The sequence below is a fragment of the Sciurus carolinensis genome, chromosome 16, assembly GCF_902686445.1.
Source record: "Sciurus carolinensis chromosome 16, mSciCar1.2, whole genome shotgun sequence".
Taxonomy (NCBI): domain Eukaryota; kingdom Metazoa; phylum Chordata; class Mammalia; order Rodentia; family Sciuridae; genus Sciurus; species Sciurus carolinensis.
The window spans coordinates 62008285-62032989 of NC_062228.1; the positions used below are offsets into that span (position 1 = coordinate 62008285).

Sequence of the window (24705 nt, forward strand, 5' to 3'; positions counted from 1 at the left end):
TTCTAGATGCCATGAAAATGGTCTGGAAATTATTGAAGTTCAAAATAGAGCTTCCACAGGAGTGTTAAAAGTGATCCCAACTTCAAGAATGATGTTGGGAACATACATACACAAACACAGACACATGTATAAATGGTATGGTATGAAATCACTAAGAAAATTCTTTCATTTCTCACAACATGGGCAAACTTGGAACACATAATATTTAGTTAAATGGAACAAGAACAAACCAATACCACATGATCTTATTTGTAGGTGGAAAGTATAAAAGAGCCTTATGGAAGTAGACTGCAATTGTAGTTACCAGGAGCTGAAGGGTTTGGGAGATTTTTGTACAAGGGATACAAAATGCTATCTTGAAATAGGAGTAAGTTGAACAGAGATATTATACTACAGTTAACAGTAGGTTTCCTTATTGTAAACTGCCAAGAGGATGGATTTGAAGTGTCTTCACCAAGACAATGCTAACATTACGATGTAAGATGGATGTTAAATACATAGACTAGTCACCCTATGAGACAGCCACATTTAAAACATTAATCTATACCTGGAAAGTATATATACACTTACTTGTCAGTCAAAAAATAAGTAACAAAGAGTTACTCTCTTTAGAGCAATAATCTAGGAATCTCCTTCATACAGGCAAGATAGACATTAGTCAGTCTTGGTGAAGACTTCTTGTGCATCTTAAATCTGTTTTCAGGATGTGTCTTGCTGGACTTTTGTTTGCATTTTTCCACTTGAATGGTTGCATTTGTTTTTTTCTTAAGGTTGCCTAAACTTCTCCAATGGGCCTGTGTTTGTTGCTGTAAGAATCATTTACCTTCAATTTGAGCTGTCCAAACCTGTCATGGAATTATACCACTCTTCCCTTAGGCACACATTTACCTCTTACTCAGTTTTTCACATACCCGTGAGAGCATAAGGTGGAACCTATCATAATAATTACAGGAGAATTAGTACCCACTTCTAAGTGATTTGTGCTGATTTATTCAGAACATTTTAGATTTCAGAAGAGTGCACTCTAACATCCTGTGTTCATACAATTCATGCTCAAAAAACATTGCATTAGTGAATTTATTTGTGATGGTTTTCCAAAAGCACACTTCCTTGGACAAAATTGACATTTCCAGCATTTTGTGAAGTTTAGGTTCCAACAAAGTTTTATTTCAGGATGGTGACTAGTGATCTTCAATGGGAACCAACAGTATGTCTTTTTCTTCAGAGCATATTTTTGGGTAAGGGGGAACATGTTGACTGTGACTGTTTTGTTTAGTTTTATGCTATTGACAATGAATCCAGTGAGACAAAAGCATCAATAACAGAGAACTTGTTACAAAAACAATTTATGGGCTTCCTTCCAAACCTGCAGAATCATGGCGTGGTAGAGAGGGCCATGGACACCACATGATTGAAAAGCTTGTGGAATCTCTGGAGGCACAGCTTTCCTAAGTGGTCTCAGTCAGGGTTCCTATCAGGACTCCATGGCCAATTGTAGGAAATAGTTTCAACTGTGCCACTAGCACAGATTCAACCTATTAGCCCAGGTAGAACAACCAATGTTGATTTAATTAATTAACTGCCAGGTGAAGGCAGGTTGAGGCCAGGGTCAAACAGGAGGGCTTCCTTCAACATTTAGGGGACTCGAGTTTAAAATGTCTTTTGTGGAACAGTTATAGGACTTGCCGTGCTTGGCTTTGATGGAAGCGGTCTTGTACAATCCACAGTGCCATTTTTGTATCTGAAATTTTTGCTCTTTCAGGCAGGAGAGGACAGCTGAAACCACTAAAGTAAAATTTACACTTTTTTCTTTACAGAGGAGCTACATCTTGTGAGATAGGAGAGGGGAGTGAGGCCTTTTCTGCTCAAAAATGTTCTTGTAGTGTGGGTGTGGTGGAAGCAGGTGTAGGGGGTTTGCTGATGCCTTTAAAAGAATCTGAGGAGGAAGGTGAGATTTGTGAAGGTAGTCTTGCTTCAGAGGGAAACCCAGAGCACCACGAAGAAGAGGAAGAAATGGCAGCCTCTCTGGTTAGTTTGTCCCAGCTTGGGGCCCTTTTTCAATTTTCCTCCTGTGGTGTTACATATTCACAACTTCTCTCCTTCTGATATTTTTACCTAATATATGCTTCCAATGACTTCTTTTTATTTTTCTTTGCATTACAGTGAAGTGTTACCTCTTTTACTTATGTATGTATTTATTTAAATTGCAGAGATTGGGATTAAACCCAGGACCTCACATGTGCTGGACTAGCCCTCTACCACTGAGGAAAATCTCAAGCTCCAAGCTAACTATTGAAAACCTTCTACCCTACATACTAGAGTCTGCTATTACTCTCTCTTACACTGCACAGCTTTTTTCTTTCAGGACATATTATCACCATGAATTCATGAGCTAAAATACTTTTAGTAGGGCAGTTGAAAATGAAAATATATTGATACCCAGCTCCTACTAGGAATGGAGTTGAGTCCTCAGACCTCGGTGAGTGAACACCTAATATGTAGATTCCATGTGTTGGCTCTATGGGCTCTTGATCCTCAAGTCTTATGAAAAGGTACACTAAAGAGATATTTACTGCATAGAATAACTTAGAAATTTATGAAAATAGGAGAGTTAAGAGACCTGCTCTCTCAGGTAATAAGGAAAGAGGAAATATTGAAACATGGTAAACACTAAAGTTCATGATGGATGTTTGTCCTGAACATTGCATAAAACAGATGTTTGAAGAGTGGATGTGATTTATGGTTTATTCTTTTAATATAAATTTTCCACTTATATCCCAGCAGTAGTGCTTGCCCCCTGTGTTTATGACAATTGTCTGCATATTCTGTGAGAATCTACGCTGGCTTCTGGTGAAACTGCTATGTCGAAAAGTGCAATTACATGACAATTGTTTTTAGTAGTGAGTATTTATCCCAGGTGTGCTCTACCACTGAGCTGCATCTCCATCCATTTTTAATTTTTATTTTGAAATAGGGTCTTGCTGTTTTGCTGAGGTTGACCTTGAGCTAGCAGTCCACCTGCCTCAACCTCCTGATATGCTGGAATTACAGGCATGTGCAATCAGACCCAGCTAAGAATCTTTTAATATAGAACACATGTTAATATGCAGGATTTTATGGGTTAAATTGTCTCTTGTTTTATGGATTGCATTGTGATGGGTTGACAGATCTGACTCCATGAGAATGTTATAGGCCAGACTCTAAGGTAAATGACTAAACAGACTCCATTTTGCTCTGAGACTCCATGTTATGTAGGAAATAAGCTTCTCCCATTGGAACACCCTGCCTCTGTGCCCATCATCAGTTACTTGGTGTGACATGTTTAATAATATACAATGGCAACTCCTATGTAGTAAAGAATTGCTCTCTTTTGATTCCTATTGCTCCTAAACGATGAACCATGTGAACGATGATTGTGTGGATGTTAGTAACCATTGTTTAGTTTGTACCTAGGTAAGGGTCGTTTTGACCCACTTCCCCCTCTGTTGTTGATCTCATGATGTTAGTTTGTAATTTCAAATCATAGCAACAGACACTTGTGATTAATGTGATTTTTGGTATAAGAACCCCTACAACCCTGTGGTTGGGGCTGTTCTCCCAATAGCCATTTTTTTGGGGCATTGTGTGAGACAGTAGCTGGCCAGCTTAATAAAGACTTTGAAATTTGGACTTCTCAGTGGTGATTGGTCTGTTCTTAAGTTGTGCCCCGTAACATTTGGAGGCCCCAGCGAGATCCTCTCTGCCTGGTGGGTAGCCACTGCTCACCACTGACCTGGGAACTCCTGCAGAGGGGAGAGGCCACAGCGGTGCTCCTAGGGAAGGCCCCTGAGAGACGTTCCTCAGCCCCAGGCTGCACGGTCTGTGGAGCCCCGCCCCAGGACTGAACTAAATTCTCTGAGAGAGTCACCTGTTTCTGCACCCCTGGGGGACCAGTAAGTCTGTTTCTGGCGGATCCACATCTGGGGACTCTGAGGAAGACTGGATGCAACATTACTTCCCAAGTCTGGGACTGGCAAGATATTGCTCAGTTCCTCTGGTCTGGAATCTGGAGTGGCCATTTGTCTGTTTTTGGTGTTTCATCTGTTCTTTGTCCTTTTGTTTTTCTTTTTGTTGTTGTTGTTGTTGTTGCGTTTAAGTGTAAGCATGGGTCAGTCTCCCTCCCATCAGTCATGTACTCCCCTCCAGTGCATGTTAACTAATTTCCAGGAATTCCAGAAGAGAGCCAGTGACTACAGAACCCAGTGCAGTGTCTTTTTTCTCTCTAAATTCTGTGAGAGAGAATGAACAACTTTTGAGGTCAGATGGCCCCCTCAGGGGAACACCAAATTGTTTTTGGGCATCCTGAACATTCTGATCAAATATTTGTAGTCAAATTTGGAAAAAAAATGGTTAAAAAGGTTTTTAACCATGTTCACTAATGCTTGCATTAAAATGTAAACTGCTGCCAATTGGAACTTCCAACTATTGGAGTTGCTCCACCAAAATGTCAGGCTAAAATTTTGATGGCTGGTATCCAAGAGATGAGAAAAACTGGTTTAGAACAAGACCTCAACCTGAGGGGTCTCTCCCAAGGAGACCAATGGAAGCAGCTCCCTTGCTGTCTCTTCGGGAAGCTCCTTCAGGGAGGGATAGGGCATAGCCATTGTCTACATTCTCTTAATTCCTTTTCATCTCTGAGAGGGACCACATCAGGATGGAAGCCAAAGACTTTTAAAAATTCTATTTTTTTGTGTTCACAATTTCGATCTGGTGAGCCTAAGTTAATTTTTTATCAGACCTATTTTATCCAACTATAAGGTTTTCTTAATGCTCTGTTTTATTCAGAGGCCAGTTTACAAGGGTTAACTGTCAATCTAATGGGTTTAAAAAATAAACTATAAGACCTTTGTCCTTCTGTTAATTTTATGTATATGTACACTGGTGTATTGACATGTCTACATATATGTGGTACCAAAATTGACATATGAGCTCATAAATTAAAATTTTTAAAAATGGATCCAAATGCTTTTGATTTACATAATTTAAAAGGTTTTTAAATTGGGTAAACAAAAATACGGCTTTCAAGTTACTAACACAGTTTTGTTTCCAGGTGGTTAAAAAAATAGTTAATTTTATAAAATGTCTAATATCCATTGTTTCTAGGTTTTTCTTCAACAGAAAAGAAATGACTGATATGGCTCAATACAATTTTCTGATATCTTGGCTTTTAAAAAAATAACTTAGATTTAACATTTATGGGATTGATCATGAATATGTTTGTTAGATACATCTGATTGGTTTAAAAAGTTAAAATGCTAACTGTTAAATATATCATCAAGTACTCTTAAATCCTTAAATTCCACAGGGTAACATACTTAAAACATTTTTGGTGTTTTCATAAATTGGTAAATAAAAAAGGGTTTAAATTTATTTTATCACTAAAAACATGATTACTAAAAGTCTTAACAGGTATTATTCTATATAAAGGGTCCAAAAGTTTCAACTATATTTAAATATAGTTCTATAAGTAACAATGTTTTTTGTCAGATTAAAATGGAGTAATTTATCTGAATTAAGAAATTTATAAAGGTTGTTTCAGAATATAATTTTTAAAAAGGGGATCAACAGATTGAAACATTACAAGGTTTTAGATATAAAAATATATTTAATAAAAGTGTTTCTAGATAAAGTCTTTATGTGATAAAATAAGGCTATAATACATCTAAGTAAACAAGAATGTCTAAGTGATTAAAAAGTGTTAATTAAGGGTAAATTTTGAAAGGTTTATGTGTATATATAAGTAACACAACAGTTAAAACCATTCAAGGTTTTTCCCTAAGGTCAAATATTAATGTACTGATATAAACCAAATTTCAGTCTGTTTGCTAAAATGACCAATAATTCTTAAAACATTAATTTACTCTTAACATTGTATCTGTTAAGTTTTATTCTGTAGAGCAATTAGTCTTAAAAATTAAGGGTTTGTACAATTCTGGTTAAACAGCAACTGTTATTTTAGAGTATTGTACTACATTACAAAGTCTAAATTTTCTTTAAAAGTTAAACATGGTTAATATAAAAAACATCAATGTAATTATGATTCTAATACTCTTATTTATATATTAAATGTTTTAATATCTTGCAGGTTTACAAGTCTTTAAAAGGTTTAAAAGAACATTTTATCAAGCTGGTGTTCTCCAACCTAAAGTTGTAGTGGTAATTTTAAACTTACTAGAATAAGAAATTTTATTGGATTTATTTATATCATTTAGTGTTTTATAATTGGACCTGAACCTTATGTTACCTTCTACACTGGGATAAAAATGTAAATGTATTTCTAAAAGATAATAAGAGTCTGATCTATTTAAATGTTAATATCATGAAACAGAAAAAACATTTTGCCACTTTACTACACAAAAGGAAAATTAAAAGGTCTCTCAGCTTTCTTTGATTCATACTTTAGGTGTAATATACTGTGTTAACTAACATTCATATATTTATGAAAAGCCCTGCCTTACCTGAGATAAGGTTCTGCCTCCCACCTTACTACATGTTACAGTGACTCCAAAATAAGTCAGACTTTAGTTCACTTAGTTATATTGAAAAGATTGGTTTTTTGTTCTAAATTACTGTAATCTCAAACAGGGGATATAATATATAGCTCAGTCAAAATTTAAGATAGCTATTACACAACTAAATGTTTTACTGTTTAATTCCATTTTGTATTTTCCTTGTAAACTCTGTAACTGTTGACTGATTAATGTTTTACAGAGGTACTGCTTCAAGAACAATCTAAATTAATTTGAGATAATAAGCCATCACCTATAGGACAGATAATATAGACCCCAGTTTAATAAAAGTTGGAAAATAACTATAAAGTCATAGATATTAAAGTTAAAACCCAGTACTCTTACTGTATGACTGGTGAAACTGACTTGCTGGATGTTCAAGATCAAAACTTGAAGATTGAGATTAAAATAAAGGGGTCAAGAGAATCAATATTTGGCTCTTGCCCTCAGAGTCAGCCTAAACCCAGGGAACAAGAGAAATTCTCTAAGGAGCTTTGCAACTCTGGACCACACAATCTTCTGATCAGGGAGATTAATGAGACCACTAGACGATAAGAAGCCAATCAGTGCACCTGCTGCAGAGGAGAGTCCTTGGGAAAGGGAGACATTCCTAATGCTTCCAAAAGAAGCCACCTCATCAAGGCGACCCTACCAGTTGAATGGCACTAAAGGAGCTAAGAAGCTGCTCTGAAGTTCCCCAAGAGTGACCCTTGTGGGAACTCAGCTGACTCTTAACAACAGATAGGAACAAGGTCAATTTGACCAGCTTGATCTTAAACACCTAGCAAAACAGTTAAAACCAAAACACAGTCATTCCTGGACATTTTAAAAACTAAACAATAGTTATTTTAATGTAACTTGGGATGAACACTTGTGTTATCCACCCCCAAAATAAGTAGAACTAAAGGTAACAAAAAAGATTCTTAGACAAAAATGCCTGATAATTTTCAAAAGAAACTGCCAGAGTAATAAGTTTTTAGTCAGTTTAAGGCCTACAGATCTTTCTAATCTCTTATACATGTAAACTTAATCAATGTTTGCTAGTATGATTCTCTAACCCTGAGTAACAAAAATAAAGGGATCTCTACTAAACAAAAATATCATGACAGTAAAAGATACTTTACAAAAATCAGATAACATTAAGTAACTAAGTGTTGTGTTTACATTCCTGATAACTCCAAGAGTGATAAGATTTACAATTAAGGCCTTATCTCCAGTCTTGTTAGACTTCATTAGATCTTTTTATGTAAACAACATCTCAGCTCTTCCACCTCCTGGTAAGAGATTATTAATTTCTATCAGCTTTATGATATTCATTGACATGTTCCAGATGCTATTTATTTTGTACTCATTGATTTTTTTTTTGTTTGTTTGTTTGTTTCTTTCATAGAACAAGACTTTTACCCCTAGAAAGGAACTTTCTACTGCTTGCCCCACCCCACATCGCCCCCTCTCAGCCTGAAGCAGCAAGACCGGTCATCAACCTTTTTCCTTATAGCAGTAAAAAGTCCCTAAAATTAGAGGGGTAATAATAAAAATTTTTTAAAAAGACAGTTGATATAGATAAGTAAACTGGGTTAAATCACAAAAATAAGGGTCAGTTTGGGTCCAGAAAATGGAGGCAAATGATCTCTGAGAGATTAAAACGTTAATGCTTTCAGTGTCCTTCCTCCACCCTTACCAAGAACCTTCTCCTGTTCTAACCTATTAAGTCTCTCCAACAGGTTAAACTTATGAGAGAACCAGTCCCAAGAGACCACTGATTTCCAACACCCATTTCAGTCAGCAGATTATGTCTACATAAAATGGTGCCAAAAAGGACTACTGCCTGGCTGAAATGTAGGGACCTTACTCACAACATGGACTGATCACATCTGAGTTAAGACAACAGAAAAGTGGACAGGCCTCAGAGACCCCAACCACTGTCTAAAGATAAGATGGAAAAAATGTTAATAATGTTTTTTTTCTCTTGCTTGGACTATGTCAGGAATAATTCCATGCTTAGCCCTTCAACTTTTTGAGATTACCTATTGGGGTAAATTCTGTTACTGTTCACATCATTCCCCAGGTGTACTATTATCATAAAGAGGGAAGAAGAAAACACATGGGACTAATATCTAAACAAGCAGCCCTGTCTTAGTTCCCCTCCTGGTGGGAATAGGTATAGCTGGTTCCACAGCTGTAGAACCACTGTGAGTTAGAAAACTCTGTAAGTCGATTAGAAATTTTCCTTGATTCACTTGCTGAAGTAGTTCTATAAAATAAAAGGTTAAATTTGCTGTTTTTAAAATAAAAAAATTATGTATAGCCTTAGGGGAGACCTGTTGTTTCTATAGTAACCACTCAGATGCCATTCATGATAGTTTATCTCTGATTTTAAAAAGACTCAAAAACAGTAAAAAAAAAACCTGATAAACATTGGTACTGAAATCTGTTCTCTTGGTCCCCTTGGTTAACTAATAACCACATTATGTTTGGCACCTTTGTCTAGTATGAGATAACTGTGTTTATGTGGGTTTGTTTGTGTCTTCTGTTTAATTGTACTTCATGTCTATTCTTCTGTGAATACCAGGCTGCTTTTGTTACTATAAGTTTTTAGTCTAATTTAAGGTCATGTATTGTGATACCTCCTGCTTCACTTTGCTCAGTAAGGATTGTTTTGTCTATTCTGGGTCTCTGATTTTTCCAATGAATTTGATTACTGCTTTTTCTAATTCTATGAAGAATGTCATTGTGATTTTAATAAAAATTGCATTGAATCTGTGTGATGTTTTTTTGTAGTATGGTCATTTTGACAATATTAATTCTATCCAGGAACATGGGACAGCTTTCCATCTTCTAAGATTTTCTTCAATATTTTTTTATTGTTCTATTATTTTCCTTGTAGTATTTCACCTCTATTTTCAGTCAATTCCTAAGAATTTTTTTGAGACTATTTGTATAGGATAGTTTTCTAAATTCTCCTTCACCTCTTTAATCTTTGGAGTATAGAAATGCAATTAATTTATAAGTGTTATATTTATGTCCTGCTAATTTGCTGTATTTGTTTAAGAGTTCTAGGAGTTTTCTGGTGGAGGGTTTGGGCCTTGTAAATATAGAATAATGTCATTGACAGACACATAATTTGACCTCTTTTTCCTACTCATATCTGTTTAATTTTACTTTTTTTTGCAATTGCTATGGCTAGAGTTTCAAGGACTATGTTGAATGGAAGTGGTAAAAGAGGGTTTTCCTTTCTTGCTCTAGTTTTTAGAGGGAATGATTTCAATTTTTCTCCTTTTAGAATGATATTGGCTTTAGTTTTAATTTCATAGCTCTTAAAATGTTGATGGATGATCCTTCTATTCCTAGCTTTTCTAGTGTTTTGAACATGAATGGATGCCAGTAAACAACACTTTTAACTGATCATGTCTTTTCCACCTACACAACCTATCCTATATGATATGAAAATAACCCCCAAGTAATATATTCCTGTGTTGAAGTCTTAGTTTTATATCTGATATTTCATAAGCATATAGGATTAAAGCTGATTTTGAAGATGGGATACCATCCCCATTACATGTCTTTATTAGTACATTAGACACTCTGCATTAAGACATCTTTTTAATTATTCAGGAAAGTCAGTGTGGTAGCCTGCTTTCCATTACCAAATGAAAATACCTGAGGTACATCAACTGAAAGGAAGACAGCTTTATTTGACTCTTTCATGGCCTCAGTGCATGTTCAGCTCCACTGCTTGGATACCTGTGATGAGGCAGCACATCATGGAAGGGAGTCATAGTAGAACAGAGCAGCTCATCTCATGGTCCATGGACAGAGAAATAAAAAGAGCAAGGATGGGCCAGAACAAGTATACAATTCACAGAACCACCTGAGGTACATCCTTCTAACTGGGCCCCCACCTCCTTAGTTTCCATCATCTCCATATTTCCCATTAATTTTGAAACCATCAGTGGACCAGTTTGATAGTAGAGCCCCAGTGATCCAGTCACATCACCAAGACCCCACTTTGAACACTGCTGCTTTGTATATTACACCCTGAAATACAGGAGTTGAGGAAGCATTTGATATCAAAGTCAAAACATGGATCCTACATGGTAACCAGTTCTTTCATCGTCTCATCTCATGTTGGGCACTAAAGATCTCTGTACCAGAACTCATGACCAAAGTGTGATTTCTTCTCAGGGTATGCTGACATTCAGAGATGTGGCCATAGATTTCTCCCAGGAGGAGTGGAAGAGCCTAGACTCTGCTCAGCAGACTTTGTACAAGAATGTGATGCTGGAGACCTACAATAACCTGGTCTTTGTGGGTGAGAATACCTTCTTTCAAAATGCCTGATTGACTCGGGGGAACTGCCTGGTTTTCAGAGTATTTTATAGGAGAGTCTATTTTTACTTAGGGCATCTCAGATATCTTATTTCAACTAAAAATTGGTAATTCTTTTACTTGAAAATCTCTTCATCTTATCTTACTTTATCCTACTCATTTTGATCATGATATGTGCACTTCATTCTACATTTCTGGAAATGGGAGAAATTTAGCAGATGATACTATGGTGCACATCTTCAAGTTCCATTTCTGCACACCTTTTAAAAGGGTTTTTATTACTGCATTATAATTATACATAAAATGGGATACACTTTGATATAATCTTAATTGCATAATTAATTTTCTTCATTGTAATCCCCAGTAGATCCAATTAACCTCCCCTCCTCCCTAATCCAATTCCCCTTTCTCCACCTTGCTTGATTGCATCTCTTTATCTGTGCTTCTCTGATTGGCGATTTGTAGATACACTTCAACATGAGCTTTACTGGAGTATATTCAAATATGTATAAAATAATCTCATCAGTTGCATTCTGCTGTTCTTTCCTTTTTCCATTTTCCTCCCTCATCCCCCTCATCCCACTTTTCTACTCTGTTGACCTCCCTTTTATACTTAGCAGTTCCATCTCTTTTTTCACTTATTTAACTATTGATTTCATATGGAAGATGAAATATTTTACTTTTGATTTTGAATTTTACTTACATCATTTAGCCTATTTTCCAGTTCCATACATGAATGCAAAAGTGCAATGATTTCCTTTTTTTTACTGTGTTAACTCCATTGTGTATGTATACCAATTTGTCTTTATCCATTCAAGTGCTCATAGACATCTGGACTGGTTACATAATACAGCTATCATAATTTTTGTTGCTATAAAAATTGAAGAGTCTGTGACACTACAGAATGCTAATTTTAGGTTTGGGGATAAATATGAAGGTGTTGTGTGGTATCATATGATGGCTCAATTCCTTATCTTTCAGGTGTGTCCTTCCTTCTTTACAGAGTGGTTATACTCATTTGCAGTCCGGCAAGGAATAACACAGAATACTCTCCCTTCCATTTACACCAATATTTATTATTTTTCTGTATTCTTGATGACTGCCATTCTAATTGGGATGAGTTGAAATCTTAATGCAGTTTTGAATTGTATTTCTCCAATAAGCAGGGATTATGATCATTTTTCACACAATTCTTTGCTATTTGTATTTATTCTTTTGAGACATGTCTATTTGGTATACTGACTCATGTATTGATTGGGTTATTTGTTTTCTCGGTGATCTTTTGAGTTTTTAATTCATTTTGTTTACTAATCCTGTTAGAGGAATAGTTGTAACAGATGTTCTCATATTCTTAAGCTCTCTCTTCCCACTCTTAATGATTTACCTTGCAGTTCAGATTTTCTTTTTTTTTTTTTAACATTTGGCATATATCTCTCCATTTTTAATGCATATTTTACATTTTTATAACCACATTGTAGAAATTAATGATTTTATGTCATGTTTTATTTGTATATAACATAAAGTTGAATTTTAAAAATAACTTACTGCCCTAACTCAGGCCTAAATTAATAGCATTTTCCCCCTTGTTTTCTGGTCCTTATTGTGACAAGTCTAATTTTGTTTGTTAGAATTAGTTTCTGTGTATTCTAGGGTATCTCATTAGAGGGAGCATGAGAATTACTAATGTAAATTCTTCATCTATTCTTAGATATTTTCACTCTCATGAAGAATCTTATTCCACTATCAATTTTTTCTCTGTGGTACTTCTTGAATCTTACACAATACCTTGTGTCTTTTAACATATCTAATATATGACCTATATAGCATATCTTCTTTTTCAGTCATCAGTGAATACTACTTGATTAATTTTTTCTTCTTAAAATTCTATTTTGGTTCTCCTTATGCTTTTTTTAAAATTGTAAACAAATGGGATACATGTTGTTTCTCTGTTTGTACATGGCGTAAAGGCATACCATTTGTGTAATCATAAATTTACATAGGGTAATGTTGGATTCATTCTGTTATTTTTCCCCTCCCCCCCACCCCTCTTTTCCCTCTATACAGTCCTTCCTTCCTCCATTCTTGCCCCCTCCCTAACCCTAACTCTAACCCTAACACTAACCCCTCCCACCCCCCATTATGTGTCATCACCCACTTATTAGCCATATCATTTGTCCTTTGGTTTTTTGAGATTGGCTTATCTCACTTAGCATGATATTCTCCAATTTCATCCATTTGCCTGCAAATGCCATAAATTTATCAATCTTTATGACTGAGTAATATTCAATTCTATATATATACCACAGTTTCTTTATCCATTCATCAATTGAAGGACATCTAGGTTGGTTCCACAGTCTGGCTATTGTGAATTGAGCAGTTATGAACATTGATGTGGCTGTATCTCTGTAATATGCTGATTTTAAGTCCTTTGGGTATAGGCCAAGGAGTGGGATAGCTGGGTCAAATGGTGGTTCCATTCCAAATTTTCTAAGGAGTCTCCACACTGCTTTCCAGAGTGGCTGCACTAATTTGCAGCCCCACCAGCAATGTATGAGTGTACCTTTCTCCCCACATCCTCGCCAACACCTGTTGTTGCTTGTATTCTTGATAATTGCCATTCTAATTGGGGTGAGATAGAATCTTAGGGTGGTTTTGATTTGCATTTCTCTTATTACTAGAGATGTTGAACATTTTTCCATATGTTTGTTGATTTCTTGTAGATCTTCTTCTGTGAAGTGTCTATTCATTTCTTTAGCCCATTTGTTGATTGGATTATTTGCATTCTTGGTGTAGAGTTTTTTTTTTTTTTTTTTTTTTGAGTTCTTTATAGATTCTGGAGATTAGTGCTCTATCTGAAGTATGATTGGCAAAGATTTTCTCCCACTCTGCAGGCTCTTTCTTCGCATTGCTGATAGTTTCCTTTGCTGAAAGAAAGCTTTTTAGTTTGAATGTATCCCAGTTATTGATTCTTGTTTTTATTTCTTGTGCTATGGGAGTCCTGTTGAGGAACTCTGGTCCTAAGCTGACATGTTGAAGCACTGGACCTACTTTTTCTTCTGTAAGACGCAAGGTCTCTGGTCTGATTCTGAGGTCCTTAATCCATTTTGAGTTTAGTTTCATGCATGGTGGGAGATATGGGTTTAGTTTCATTCCGTTGCATATGGATTTCCAATTTTCCCAGCACCATTTGTTGAAGAGGCTATCTTTTCTCCATTGCATATTTTTGGCACCTTTGTCTAGTATGAGAAAATTGTATTTATTTGGGTTTGTGTCCGTGTCCTCAATTCTGTACCATTGATCCACCTTTCTATATTGGTACCAATACCATGCCATTTTTGTTACTATTGCTTTGTAGTAGAGTTGAAGATCTGGTATTGCGATATCCCCTGCTTCACTTTCTGCCAAGGATTGCTTTAGCTATTCTGGGTTTTTTTATTCTTCCAGATGAATTTCATAATTGCTTGCTCTATTTCTGTAAGGTACATCATTGGGATTTTAATTGGAAGTGCATTGAATCTGTATAGCACTTTTGGTAGTATGGCCATTTTGACAATATTAATTCTTCCTATCCAAGAACATGGGAGATCTTTCCATCTTCTAAGGTTTTCTTGAATTTCTTTCTTTAGTGTTTTGTAGTTCTCATTGTAGAGGTCTTTCACCTCTTTTGTGAGATTGATTACCAAGTATTTTATTTTTTTCAATGCTATTGTGAATGGGGTAGTTTTCCTAATTTCTCTTTCTGAAGATTCATCACTTATGTATAAGAATGCATTAGATTTATGTGCATTGATCTTATATCCCACTACTTTACTGAATTCACTTATGAGATCTAAAAGTTTTCTGGTGGAATTTCCTGGTTCCTCTAAGTATATAATCATATCATCAGCAAATAGGCATAGTTTGAGTTCTTCTTTTCCTATTCGTATCCCTTTAATTTCTTTGGTCTGTCTAATTGCTCTGGCTAGAGTTTCAAGGATGATATTGAATAGAAGTGGTGAAAGAGGGCATCCCTGCCTTGTTCCAGGTTTTAGGGGAAATGCTTTCAGTTTTTCACCATTTAGAATGATATTTGCCATGGGCTTAGCATAGATGACCTTTACAATGTTAAGGAATGTTCCCACTATCCCTATTTTTTCTAGTGTTTTGAGCATGAAGAGGTGCTGTATTTTATCAAATGCTTTTTCTGCATCTATTGAAATAATCATGTGATTCTTGACTTTAAGTCTACTGATATGGTGAATTACATTTATTGATTTTCGGATGTTGAACCAACCTTGCATCCCTGGGATGAAACCCACTTGATCATGGTGCACTATCTTTTTAATATGTTTTGTATGCGATTTGCTAAAATTTTGTTGAGAATTTTTGCGTCGATGTTCATTAAGGATATTGGTCTGAAATTTTCTTTCCTTGATGTGTCTCTGTCTGGTTTAGGTATCAGGGTAATATTTGCTTCATAGGATGGGTTTGGGAGGGTTCCCTCCTCTTCTATTTTATGGAATACTTTGAGAAGTATTGGAATGAGCTGCTCTTTAAAGGTTTTGTAGAACTCGGCTGAGAACCCATCTGGTCTTGGACTTTTCTTTGTTGGTAGGATTTGGATGACTTCTTCTATTTCATTACTTGAAATTGGTCTATTTAAATTGTGTATGTCCTCCTCATTCAATTTAGGCAATTCATATGTTTCTAGAAACCTGTTGATGTCTTCGAAATTTTCTATTTTTTGGAGTATAGATTTTCAAAATAGCTTCTAATTATGTTTTGTATTTCAATCGTGTCTGTTGTGATATTTCCTTGTTCATTCCAAATTTTAGTAATTTGGGCTTTCTCTCGTCTTCTCTTTGTTAGTGTGGCTAAAGGTTTATCGATTTTTGTCTATTTTTTCGAAGAACCAACTATTTATTTTGTCAATTTTTGTATTGTTTCTTTTGTTTCAATTTTGTTGATTTCAGTTCTGAGTTTAACTATTTTCTGTCTTCTACTACTTTTGGTGTTGGTTTGTTCTTTTTTAGGGCTTTGAGCTGTAGTATTAGGTCATTTATTTGTTGAGTTTTACTTCTTTTATGAAATGGGCTCCATGAAATAAATTTTCCCCTAAGTACTGCTTTCATAGTGTCCCAGAGATTTTGATATGTTTCTTTGTTCTCGTTTACCTCTAAGAATTTTTTAATTTCCTTCCTAATATCTTCTGTTATCCATTCATCATATAATAGCATATTGTTCAGTCTCCAGGTGTTGGAGTAGTTTGTTTTTTACTCTTTCATTTATTTCTAACTTCAATCCATTATGATCTGATAGAATACAAGGTAGTGTCTCTACTTGTATTTGCTAACATTAGCTTTGTGGCATAATATATGGTCTATTTTAGAGAAGGATCCATGTGCTCCTGAGAAGAAAGTGTATTCGCTCTTGGTTGAATGGTATATTCTATAAATGTCTGTTAAGTCTAAATTATTGATTGTGTTATTGAGATCTATGGATTCTTTGTTCAATTTTTGTTTGGAAGATATGTCCAGTGGTGAGAGAGGCATGTTAAAATCACCTAGTATTATTGTGTTATGGTCTATTTGGTTTCTAAAATTGAGAAGGATTCATTGACATACATGGATGAGCCACTGTTTGGGGCATAGATGTTATGATTGCTATATCTTGCTGATTTATGCTTCCCTTAAGCAGTATGAAATGTCCTTCTTTATCCCTTCCGACTAACTTTGGCTTGAAGTCCACATTATCTGAAATGAGGATGGATACTCCAGCTTTTTTGCTGAGTCCATGTGCATGGTATGTTTTTCCCCATCCTTTCACCTTTATTCTAAGGGTATCTCTTTCTATGAGGTGAGTCTATTGCAGGCAACATATTTTTGGATCTTTCTTTTTAATCCAATCTGCCAGTCTATGCCTTTGATTGATGAATTCAGTCCATTAATATTCAGGGTTATTATTGAGATAAGATTTGTATTCCTGGTCATTTGGTTCTTTTTTTTTTTTAACTTTATTTATATATTTATTTTTTGACACAACTTGGTTCCTCCTTTATTTGACAGTTCCTTTAGGATAATTCCTCCCTTTGCTGATTTGCTTCTTTGTTTTTTGTCTCTTCCTCATGGAATATTTTGCTGAGAATGTTCTGTAATGCTGGCTTTCTTTTTGTAAATTCTTTTAGCTTTGTTTATCATGGAATGGTTTTATTTCATCGTCAAATTTGAAGGTAAGTTTTGCTGGGTATAAGATTCTTTGTTGGCATCCATTTTCTTTCAGAGCTTGAAAAATGTTGTTCCAGGCTCTTCTAGCTTTTAGGGTCTGGATTGAAAAATCTGCTGATATCCGTATTGGTTTCCCCCTGAATGTAATTTGTTTCTCTTCTCTCACAGCCTTTAAAATTCTGTCTTTATTTTGTATGTTAGTTATTTTCATTATAATGTGCCCTGGTGTGGGTCTGTTGTAATTTTTTGTATTTGGAGTCCTATAAGCGTCTTGAACTTGATTTTCCATTTCATTCTTCAGATTTGGGAAATTTTCTGATATTATTTCATTGAATAGATTTTTCATTCCTTTGGTTTGTTTCTCTAAGCCTTCCTCAATCCCAATAATTCTCAAATTTGACCTTTTCATGATATCCCATAGTTCTTGGAGATTCTTTTCATCATTTCTTACCATCTTCTCTGTTTTGCCAATTTTGTTTTCAAGATTAAATATTTTGTCTTCAATGTCTGAGGTTCTGTCTTCCAGGTGTTTTATCCTAATGGTTATGCTTTCTATGGAGTTCTAATTTGGTTTATTGTTTCCTTCATTTCAAGGATTTCTGTTTGTTTTTTTTTCAATATCTCTCTTTATTGAAATGATCTTTTGCTTCCTGTATTTGGTCTTTTAACTGTTGATTGGTGTGGTCATTCAGTGCCTGCATTTGCTCTTTCATCTCATTGTTTGCTTCTCTGATCATTTTAATTATGTACATTCTGAACTCCCTTTCTGTCATTTCTTCTGCCATGCTGTCTTTGGAATTTATTGATGCAACATCTAGATTTGTCTGGGGCATTTTCTTCCCTTGTTTTCTCATATTGTTCAGGAATCAGTGGATTTTAAGGTATTGCAGATTTCCTCTATTGATGTATAATGTCCCTGAAGATTGCTAGTATATCCCCTCTTATCCTTCAGTAGCCTGAAATCTTGGAGGAAGTTGATAATGTGGTGCTCCACAAGGAAGTTGCCTCTCTAGGTGTGGTGACCCTCAGGTGGGGTATATTCCCTGTTAGTGGGCAGAGGTGCCTCCACTTGTTGACCAATGGTCATCCAAAGGGAATCTAGGCTGCGGGCTGAGGAAGGCCTGTTTGTGCCTGTGTCTCTGGTTTTACTGTCCTTGTGGGAAAACCTCACCCAGCGGGGAAGACTCACCCGATGGGGAGCTCTTGCTGGTCAGTTCCCCTCCTAGAGGTTCCCCTCAATCTACAACTACCGCCTGGGCTGGGCTGCCTTCCTCTGCAATGTTCCCAGGGACCCGGACCTACCTCCTGGGCCTGGGAGCCTCACCCTTTGCAGACGAGTCTCCTTAGGCTGCCTCTCCTCAGAGAATCTTCCCGCAGTCCTGGAAACTTCGCTCTGCCCTAAGTGCGTCTCTGTGTGGCTCTTCCACCAAGAATCCGCCTAGGTCTGGGACCCTGCTCTGCACCTAATAGCCTGGCTATGTGACCCCTCCTCTGAGCCACCACCTGGAGCCCTGTACAATAGCTCCGAGCCCCAGAGACCCGCCACACACCTCTTCCTCCGGACAGCTGCCCAGTGTTCCGACGCAGTCACTAGGAATCCAAGCAACTCACTTCACGTCTCCTCCTCCCACCAACCGCCCGTAGCCCTGGGCAGTCACTCCGAGTCCAAGTGACCAGCCCTGTTCCTCCTCCTCCTCGGGGTAGCCCCCCAGGTGGCCAGGAGCAGTCACTCCGAGACCAAGCGACCCACCGTGCTCCTCCTCCAGGCAGGCCACCGGTGTTCAGGAGCGGTCGCTTTGAGTCCAAACAACTACCACTTGCCTCCTCCTCTGAGCAGCCACCCGGAGCTCTGATGCAGTCACTCCTAGACCAAGTGACCTGCTGCACTCCTCCTCTTCCTCTGGGCAGCCCCCCAGTTTTCAGAAGCGGTCACTCTGAGTCTAAACAACTTGCCACGGAGCTCCTCCTCTGGTAACCGCCTTTAGCTCTGATGCAGTCATTCCTAGACCAAGTGACCCGCTGCTCTCCTCCTCTTCCTCCGGGCAACCCCCCGGTGTTCAGAAGCGATAGCTCTGAGTCCAAACAGCTCGCCATGCAGCTCCTCCTCAGGCAGCCACCCAGAGCCCCAGTGGTTGCTCCGAGTCCAAGCGCTGTCCTGAGCAGCCACCTCTACAATGTTCCCAGTTGTCTGTTTTCACTGCTCCAGCAGGGGGAGGGGTGTCTCACCGGGCAACTCTACTTCACAAAGTTCCCTGCGTTCCGGGACTACTGCCCCATTGGGATGCCTCCCCAACAGGAGAGACTCACCCGGCAGCTTTGAGTTGGTCCCAAGTCTCTCACTATCTCTTTTGAATCCTGCGTCCTGGAGCAACGTGAAATGCAGCTGCCCTCTAGTCCACCATCTTAAAACCCCTCAGATTTTCAATTTAACATCCTCTTACTTAGTTTTGTATCTTGTCTCAGTGTTAGAATGGCTAGTCTATATTTTCTTCTAGCAGTTACAGGATTTTGGTATAATTACTAGATTATTTATCCACTTTGAGTTGATGTTTTTGAAGAGTGAAAGATAGGGCCCTTGATTCACTCTCCACTTTTGGATTTTCATTTCCAAAGCCCTATTTGTTAAGAAGTCTAAGATTACTCAAAAGTTTTGTTTTCACAACTTTGTAAAATATTGGATGACTGCATTCATGATTTGGGTCTGTATCTTCTATTTTACTGTTTGTTAACATATCTGTTCTGATGCCAGTTACCTTTCTGACTTTGTTTCTCTATTTCTATAGTACAAATTGACATCAATCACTGTGATGACTCCCATACCACTTTTCTAAATCAGAATTTCTTTTGGCTATTATGGGTCTCTTACTTTAATTTTAGAAAAATTTTTGTCTAGTTTTCTGAAGAATGACATTAGTATTTTGATGGAAAACATCAAATTTGTATGAAACTTCTGGTAGTAATGCCTTCTTTAAATATGAATTCTGCCTATTCAAGAACATGGGGGTGTTTCCCACTTCTAAAGTCTTCAATGTCTTCCTTCAGTTATCTTTTACTTTCACTATGGAGGTTTGCACCTCCTTGGTTAGATTTATTCTTAAGAATAACATAGTTTTTGAGATTATTGTGATGGAATAGTTTTATTTATTTTTATGCAGATGCATTATTGGAATATAGGAAAGTATTTGATTTATGTATATTGATCTTGTACCTGCAAGTTTGCTGAAAGTTTTTCAGCCCTAGATATCTTCTGTTTTTTGGTTCTCTAGATATAGGATCATGTCTTCAACAAACTGAGGTAATGTGACTTCTTTTTTGGTGCTGATATTCCTTTAATTTTCTCCTCTTGCCTGATTTCTCTGGCTAGACTTTCAGGAACTACATTGAACAGGAGTGATGAGAGTCAACATCCTTGTCTCATTCTAATTGTAAAGACACTTTCAATTATTTTTTTCTGTATGATGATGTTGGCCTGTGATTTTCATATATCATCTTTACAGTGTTGAGGAAATTTTCCTCTATCCCTAGTTTCTCTAGTGATTTTATCATGAATGTGTGCTCGATTTTGTCAAATGCTTTTTCTGCATCTATTGAGATGATAATGTTATTCTTAAATCTATTTGTTAAATTAATAGTAACTGATTTTTGCCTGTTGAGTCGAACTTTCATCCCTGGGATAAAACCCACTTGATTATGGTGTACTATCTAATTAATGTGTATTTGAATGCAGTTTTAAAATATTTTATTAAGTTTTATTTTTACATCTACATTGATGAGGATGTTGGCTTGAAGTTTTCTTTCTTTGATTATTTTGTTTTTGTTACCAGGGTGAAATTGTGTAAAGAGAATCAATTTTCTATATGTTTCATGAAAAATTTGAGGAGAACTGGTGTTTACTATTCTCTAAAGTCCTAATTGAATTTGGCTAGGAATCCATTTGGTCCTGAGCTTTTCTTTGATGAAAAGCATTTAATAGATGTTTGAATCTCATTTGTTGATATTGGGTCAATTTATCCTCAAGGGTAATGTTGTGTTGGTCATATGTGTTTAAAGGTTGTCAATATCATATAGATTTTCCACTTTATTAGAATATATATTTATTTAAAAGACTTTTTGAAGATCTCATTAATTTCAGAAGTGTTTGTAATAATTCCTTTTTCTCCAGTTGCTGATTTGGATTTTCTATCTCTTTTTAGGTTAGTTTTTCAAAGGGTTTTTAAATGTTTATATTTTCAATGAACCAACTTTCTGTTGCATTAGCACTTCTACTGATTTTTTTATTCTTAATTTCATTAATTTTAGCTCTCACTTTTATTTTTTCTTTTGATTTTTCAAGTAGTTTTTTCTTCTAAGTCTGTGATGTAACTATTGATTATTTAATTGGGATCTTTCTGAAACTAGAGTTTGACATAAAACTGGAGGGCCTGTGCAAGCTTTAACCCTCTGTAGCTAAGAAAACCTTTGATATTGTTATCAGCTAATTTCAGTAGGGGATACCTGCTGGCATCAACTCTGAGGGTCACAGCTGGCAAAATCTGATCCATTTCCACTACCCATTAGTGGAGTGTTTCAGGTCTTCAGCTGTAAATTGGGGACTGTGCCTGCCATTGTGCAGTGAACTCCCGCAGCTCACCTTCAGCTTCGTTCTAGCTTCTTGCCTTGCAAATCGAAGAATACATTTCATGGAACAATGGAAAGTATGAGTGAAAGCAATACATGGTATTCAAGTGTGAAGAAAGAAACAGAACCCTTGCAGGGGTAAGGGGAGATCCCAATAGCAGTGGTACCCCGAGTGTGCTACTTTAGGGGTTAGTTTTATGAAGGTCATTTAAGGCTTTGGAAACATTAGAGTTATGATACACAATACTCTCTAATTTTTCCAAAATATGTTTTTTTTTTATTAATGTTACCTGTTTAGTAGAGGGATTCCATTTAGCTGTGTCATGTGGGTCACTCTTGGAAAGGGTGACAAGGACTTTTATATATATATATATCCCATTATATCCTTTTAAAAATTCTTTCTAGTTTTTTAAAACATTAGAATACATTTTGACATTATCACAAAAGAATGGAATATAATTTCAGAATTCAGTTCTAGCACTTCCCACCACTCTATCCTTTCCCCTCCTCCCATCTCTTTACATTAATGATATTTCTGCAATTTATAGTTTATTTTTTATAGTTTACTTTTAAATTTGTGTATTGTAAATATACTTGATGTGTTATATTCATGTATGTACATAGGAAAATTCAGTCAGATTAATTCTACTGTTCTTCCTTATTCACATCCCTTTTCCCTGTATCCATTTAATTTATTCTAGATAAATAATTGGAATGAATAATTATATCAGAAATATTGAGCTTACCTATGGAGAAGGTGAGGAAAATTTTTCTGTCTCAAATTTTCTTAGAACAAACTTGTTATCGTGTCCCCTCTGGCCGCAGAGAGAGACACGACAAATGTCTGAAGCTTTGGAAGTTTATTGTGCACAGTCCCTCTCCTACACTTCTCTTGCTCCTAGCTTCTGTGCACTCCCAGCTTCCCTTCTCCCAGCTTCTTCCAGCTTCCGCGTACTCCCATCTTCCAGCTTGGCTTCAGCCTCCGCCTCCGCCTTCGCCGCTTCTTCCGCTTCTCCTTCTTCTTCCGCCCCCTCGCTCTCCCACCCACCAGGCTTATATACACTTCAACCAATCAGGGGAGAGTACACGAGATAAACGCGGACAGCTGCAGGCATAGGATGGGTACACGAGGGGGGCATGCTCTAGTCACATCGTTAACTAGCCAATCATTGGAATTCGCTGGTTGTTTACTGTATAGCTGGCCGCTTTTGGCTCAGCGTCAGGCGCCATCTTGACCATGCCTAAGGCCGGGGGCCCTAGAAACCCCGACAACTTGTGACTCTGGCAGAGGCTTTCATGATAGTTATCAGGCACTTTTGCATAATAACCTTCCCTTTAGAACCTCCCTGTTTTACTAACTCAAGGGAACTGAAGAAGTGTATGTTTCAAGTTGCAAGTTACGTTAGTGGGCAAGGACCAAACTGTTTGCTGCTTTTTCCTTAACTCTTTTATTCCCTTGATATTGCTCTCTAAGTTTTGATTTACAACATTGAGTGGGACAGTTTCACCAGTCTTGAAGTGGGGGGTTTAACTTCAATCTCTAAAATTGTACTTTTAACACTTGTTTGATTAGGATCAGTAGCAGTACTGGAAGTCAGCATTATATCCTATCTGTCCTACAGGTGATGGCTTATTGTCTTAATTTAGGTTGATTTGTGAGAAGTAGTACTTCTGCTAAACAATAACATGCAACAATTAGAAAGTAACTCCAAGCAACCAGATGTAAGTCAGGGTTTAAAATGGACAATGTGTAACTTACAGCATGCTTTAACTTGCCTGTACTGGACCTACATAAGATTTTATTTTGCAAACTTTTACATAACACTTTCCACAACCATTCAGTTCTCAGATATATATATTTTCTTTAGCCATACATATTTAGGGTCTCAACTATATAGTACTAACCAAAAATAATAGTGGCTTATTTAACCAATTTTATAAGTGTTTAAAAAACCTTGAAGCAGAAAGTAACCCTAATTTTGAAAGACTTACTTTTCCGAAGTTATAAACCCAAGAGACATGGAGATTATCTTGATAAACAATCACTGGATGTCTCCTTGAACAAACATTTGTGAATAAATGTTTAAGAACTTCACATTACCCATGAAAACCAATATAATAGACAAACCTAGTTAACATTTTAAGTCAGTTATTTCTGCCAAAGAAAAATCCTTTCAAACAAATGATACCACACTTTTATTTTCTTTTGCTACCAGAAATTGAACCCAGGAGCATTAAGCACTGAACCACATCCACAGGCCCCCCCCCCTTTTTTTTGAGACAGGTTCTTGCTAATTTGCTTAGGGAGTTTCCAAGTTTCTGAGGCTGGCTTTGAACTGGCTATTCTACTGCTTCAGCCTCCTGAGTTTCCGCCCTACCACACTCGACAACTTTAAAGATTTTATGTAGTAACTAACACTGCACCATTTGGCTGACTATCTAGAAAAGCATGTATTAAATAATTCAAAGACATGTTTGCTTCAACCAATTTAAATTGACATTCTTTTTTTAAAAATTTATTTCTATTGTAAACAAATGGGATACATGTTGTTTCTGTTTGTACATGGAGTAACAGCATACCATTTGCGTAATCATACATTTACATAGGGTAATGATGTTTGAGTCATTCTGCTATTTTCTCCTTCCCCCCCACCCCTCCGACCCCTCTTTTCCCACTATACAGTCCATTCTTCCTCCATTCTTGCACCCCTCCCACCCCCCATTATGTGTCATCATCTGCTGATCAGTGAGATCATTCGTCCTTTGGATTTTTGATATTGGTTTATCTCACTTAGCATGATGTTCTCCAATTTCATCCATTTACCAGCAAATGCCATAATTTTATTATTCTTTATAGCTGAGTAATATTCCATTGTATATATATACCACAGTTTCTTTATCCATTCATCAATTGAAGGACATCTAGGTTGGTTCCACAGTCTAGTTATTGTGAATTGAGCAGCTATGAATATTGATGTGGCTCTGTCTCTGAACTCTGCTGATTTTAA

The 24705-nt window shown here is 36.7% G+C and overlaps 1 protein-coding gene across 1 annotated transcript in view; it reads left to right on the top strand.

Moving 5' to 3' along the window:
- Positions 1–1376: 1376 nt before the first annotated feature.
- LOC124966206 (zinc finger protein 879-like) overlaps positions 1377–24705 on the top strand; it is a 43142-nt gene continuing 19813 nt past the window's right edge. The window contains exons 1-3 of the mRNA XM_047527251.1: positions 1377–1384; positions 1884–2028; positions 10734–10860. Coding sequence (XP_047383207.1) covers positions 1377–1384; positions 1884–2028; positions 10734–10860 — 280 coding nt within the window. The remainder of the gene's footprint in view (positions 1385–1883; positions 2029–10733; positions 10861–24705) is intronic.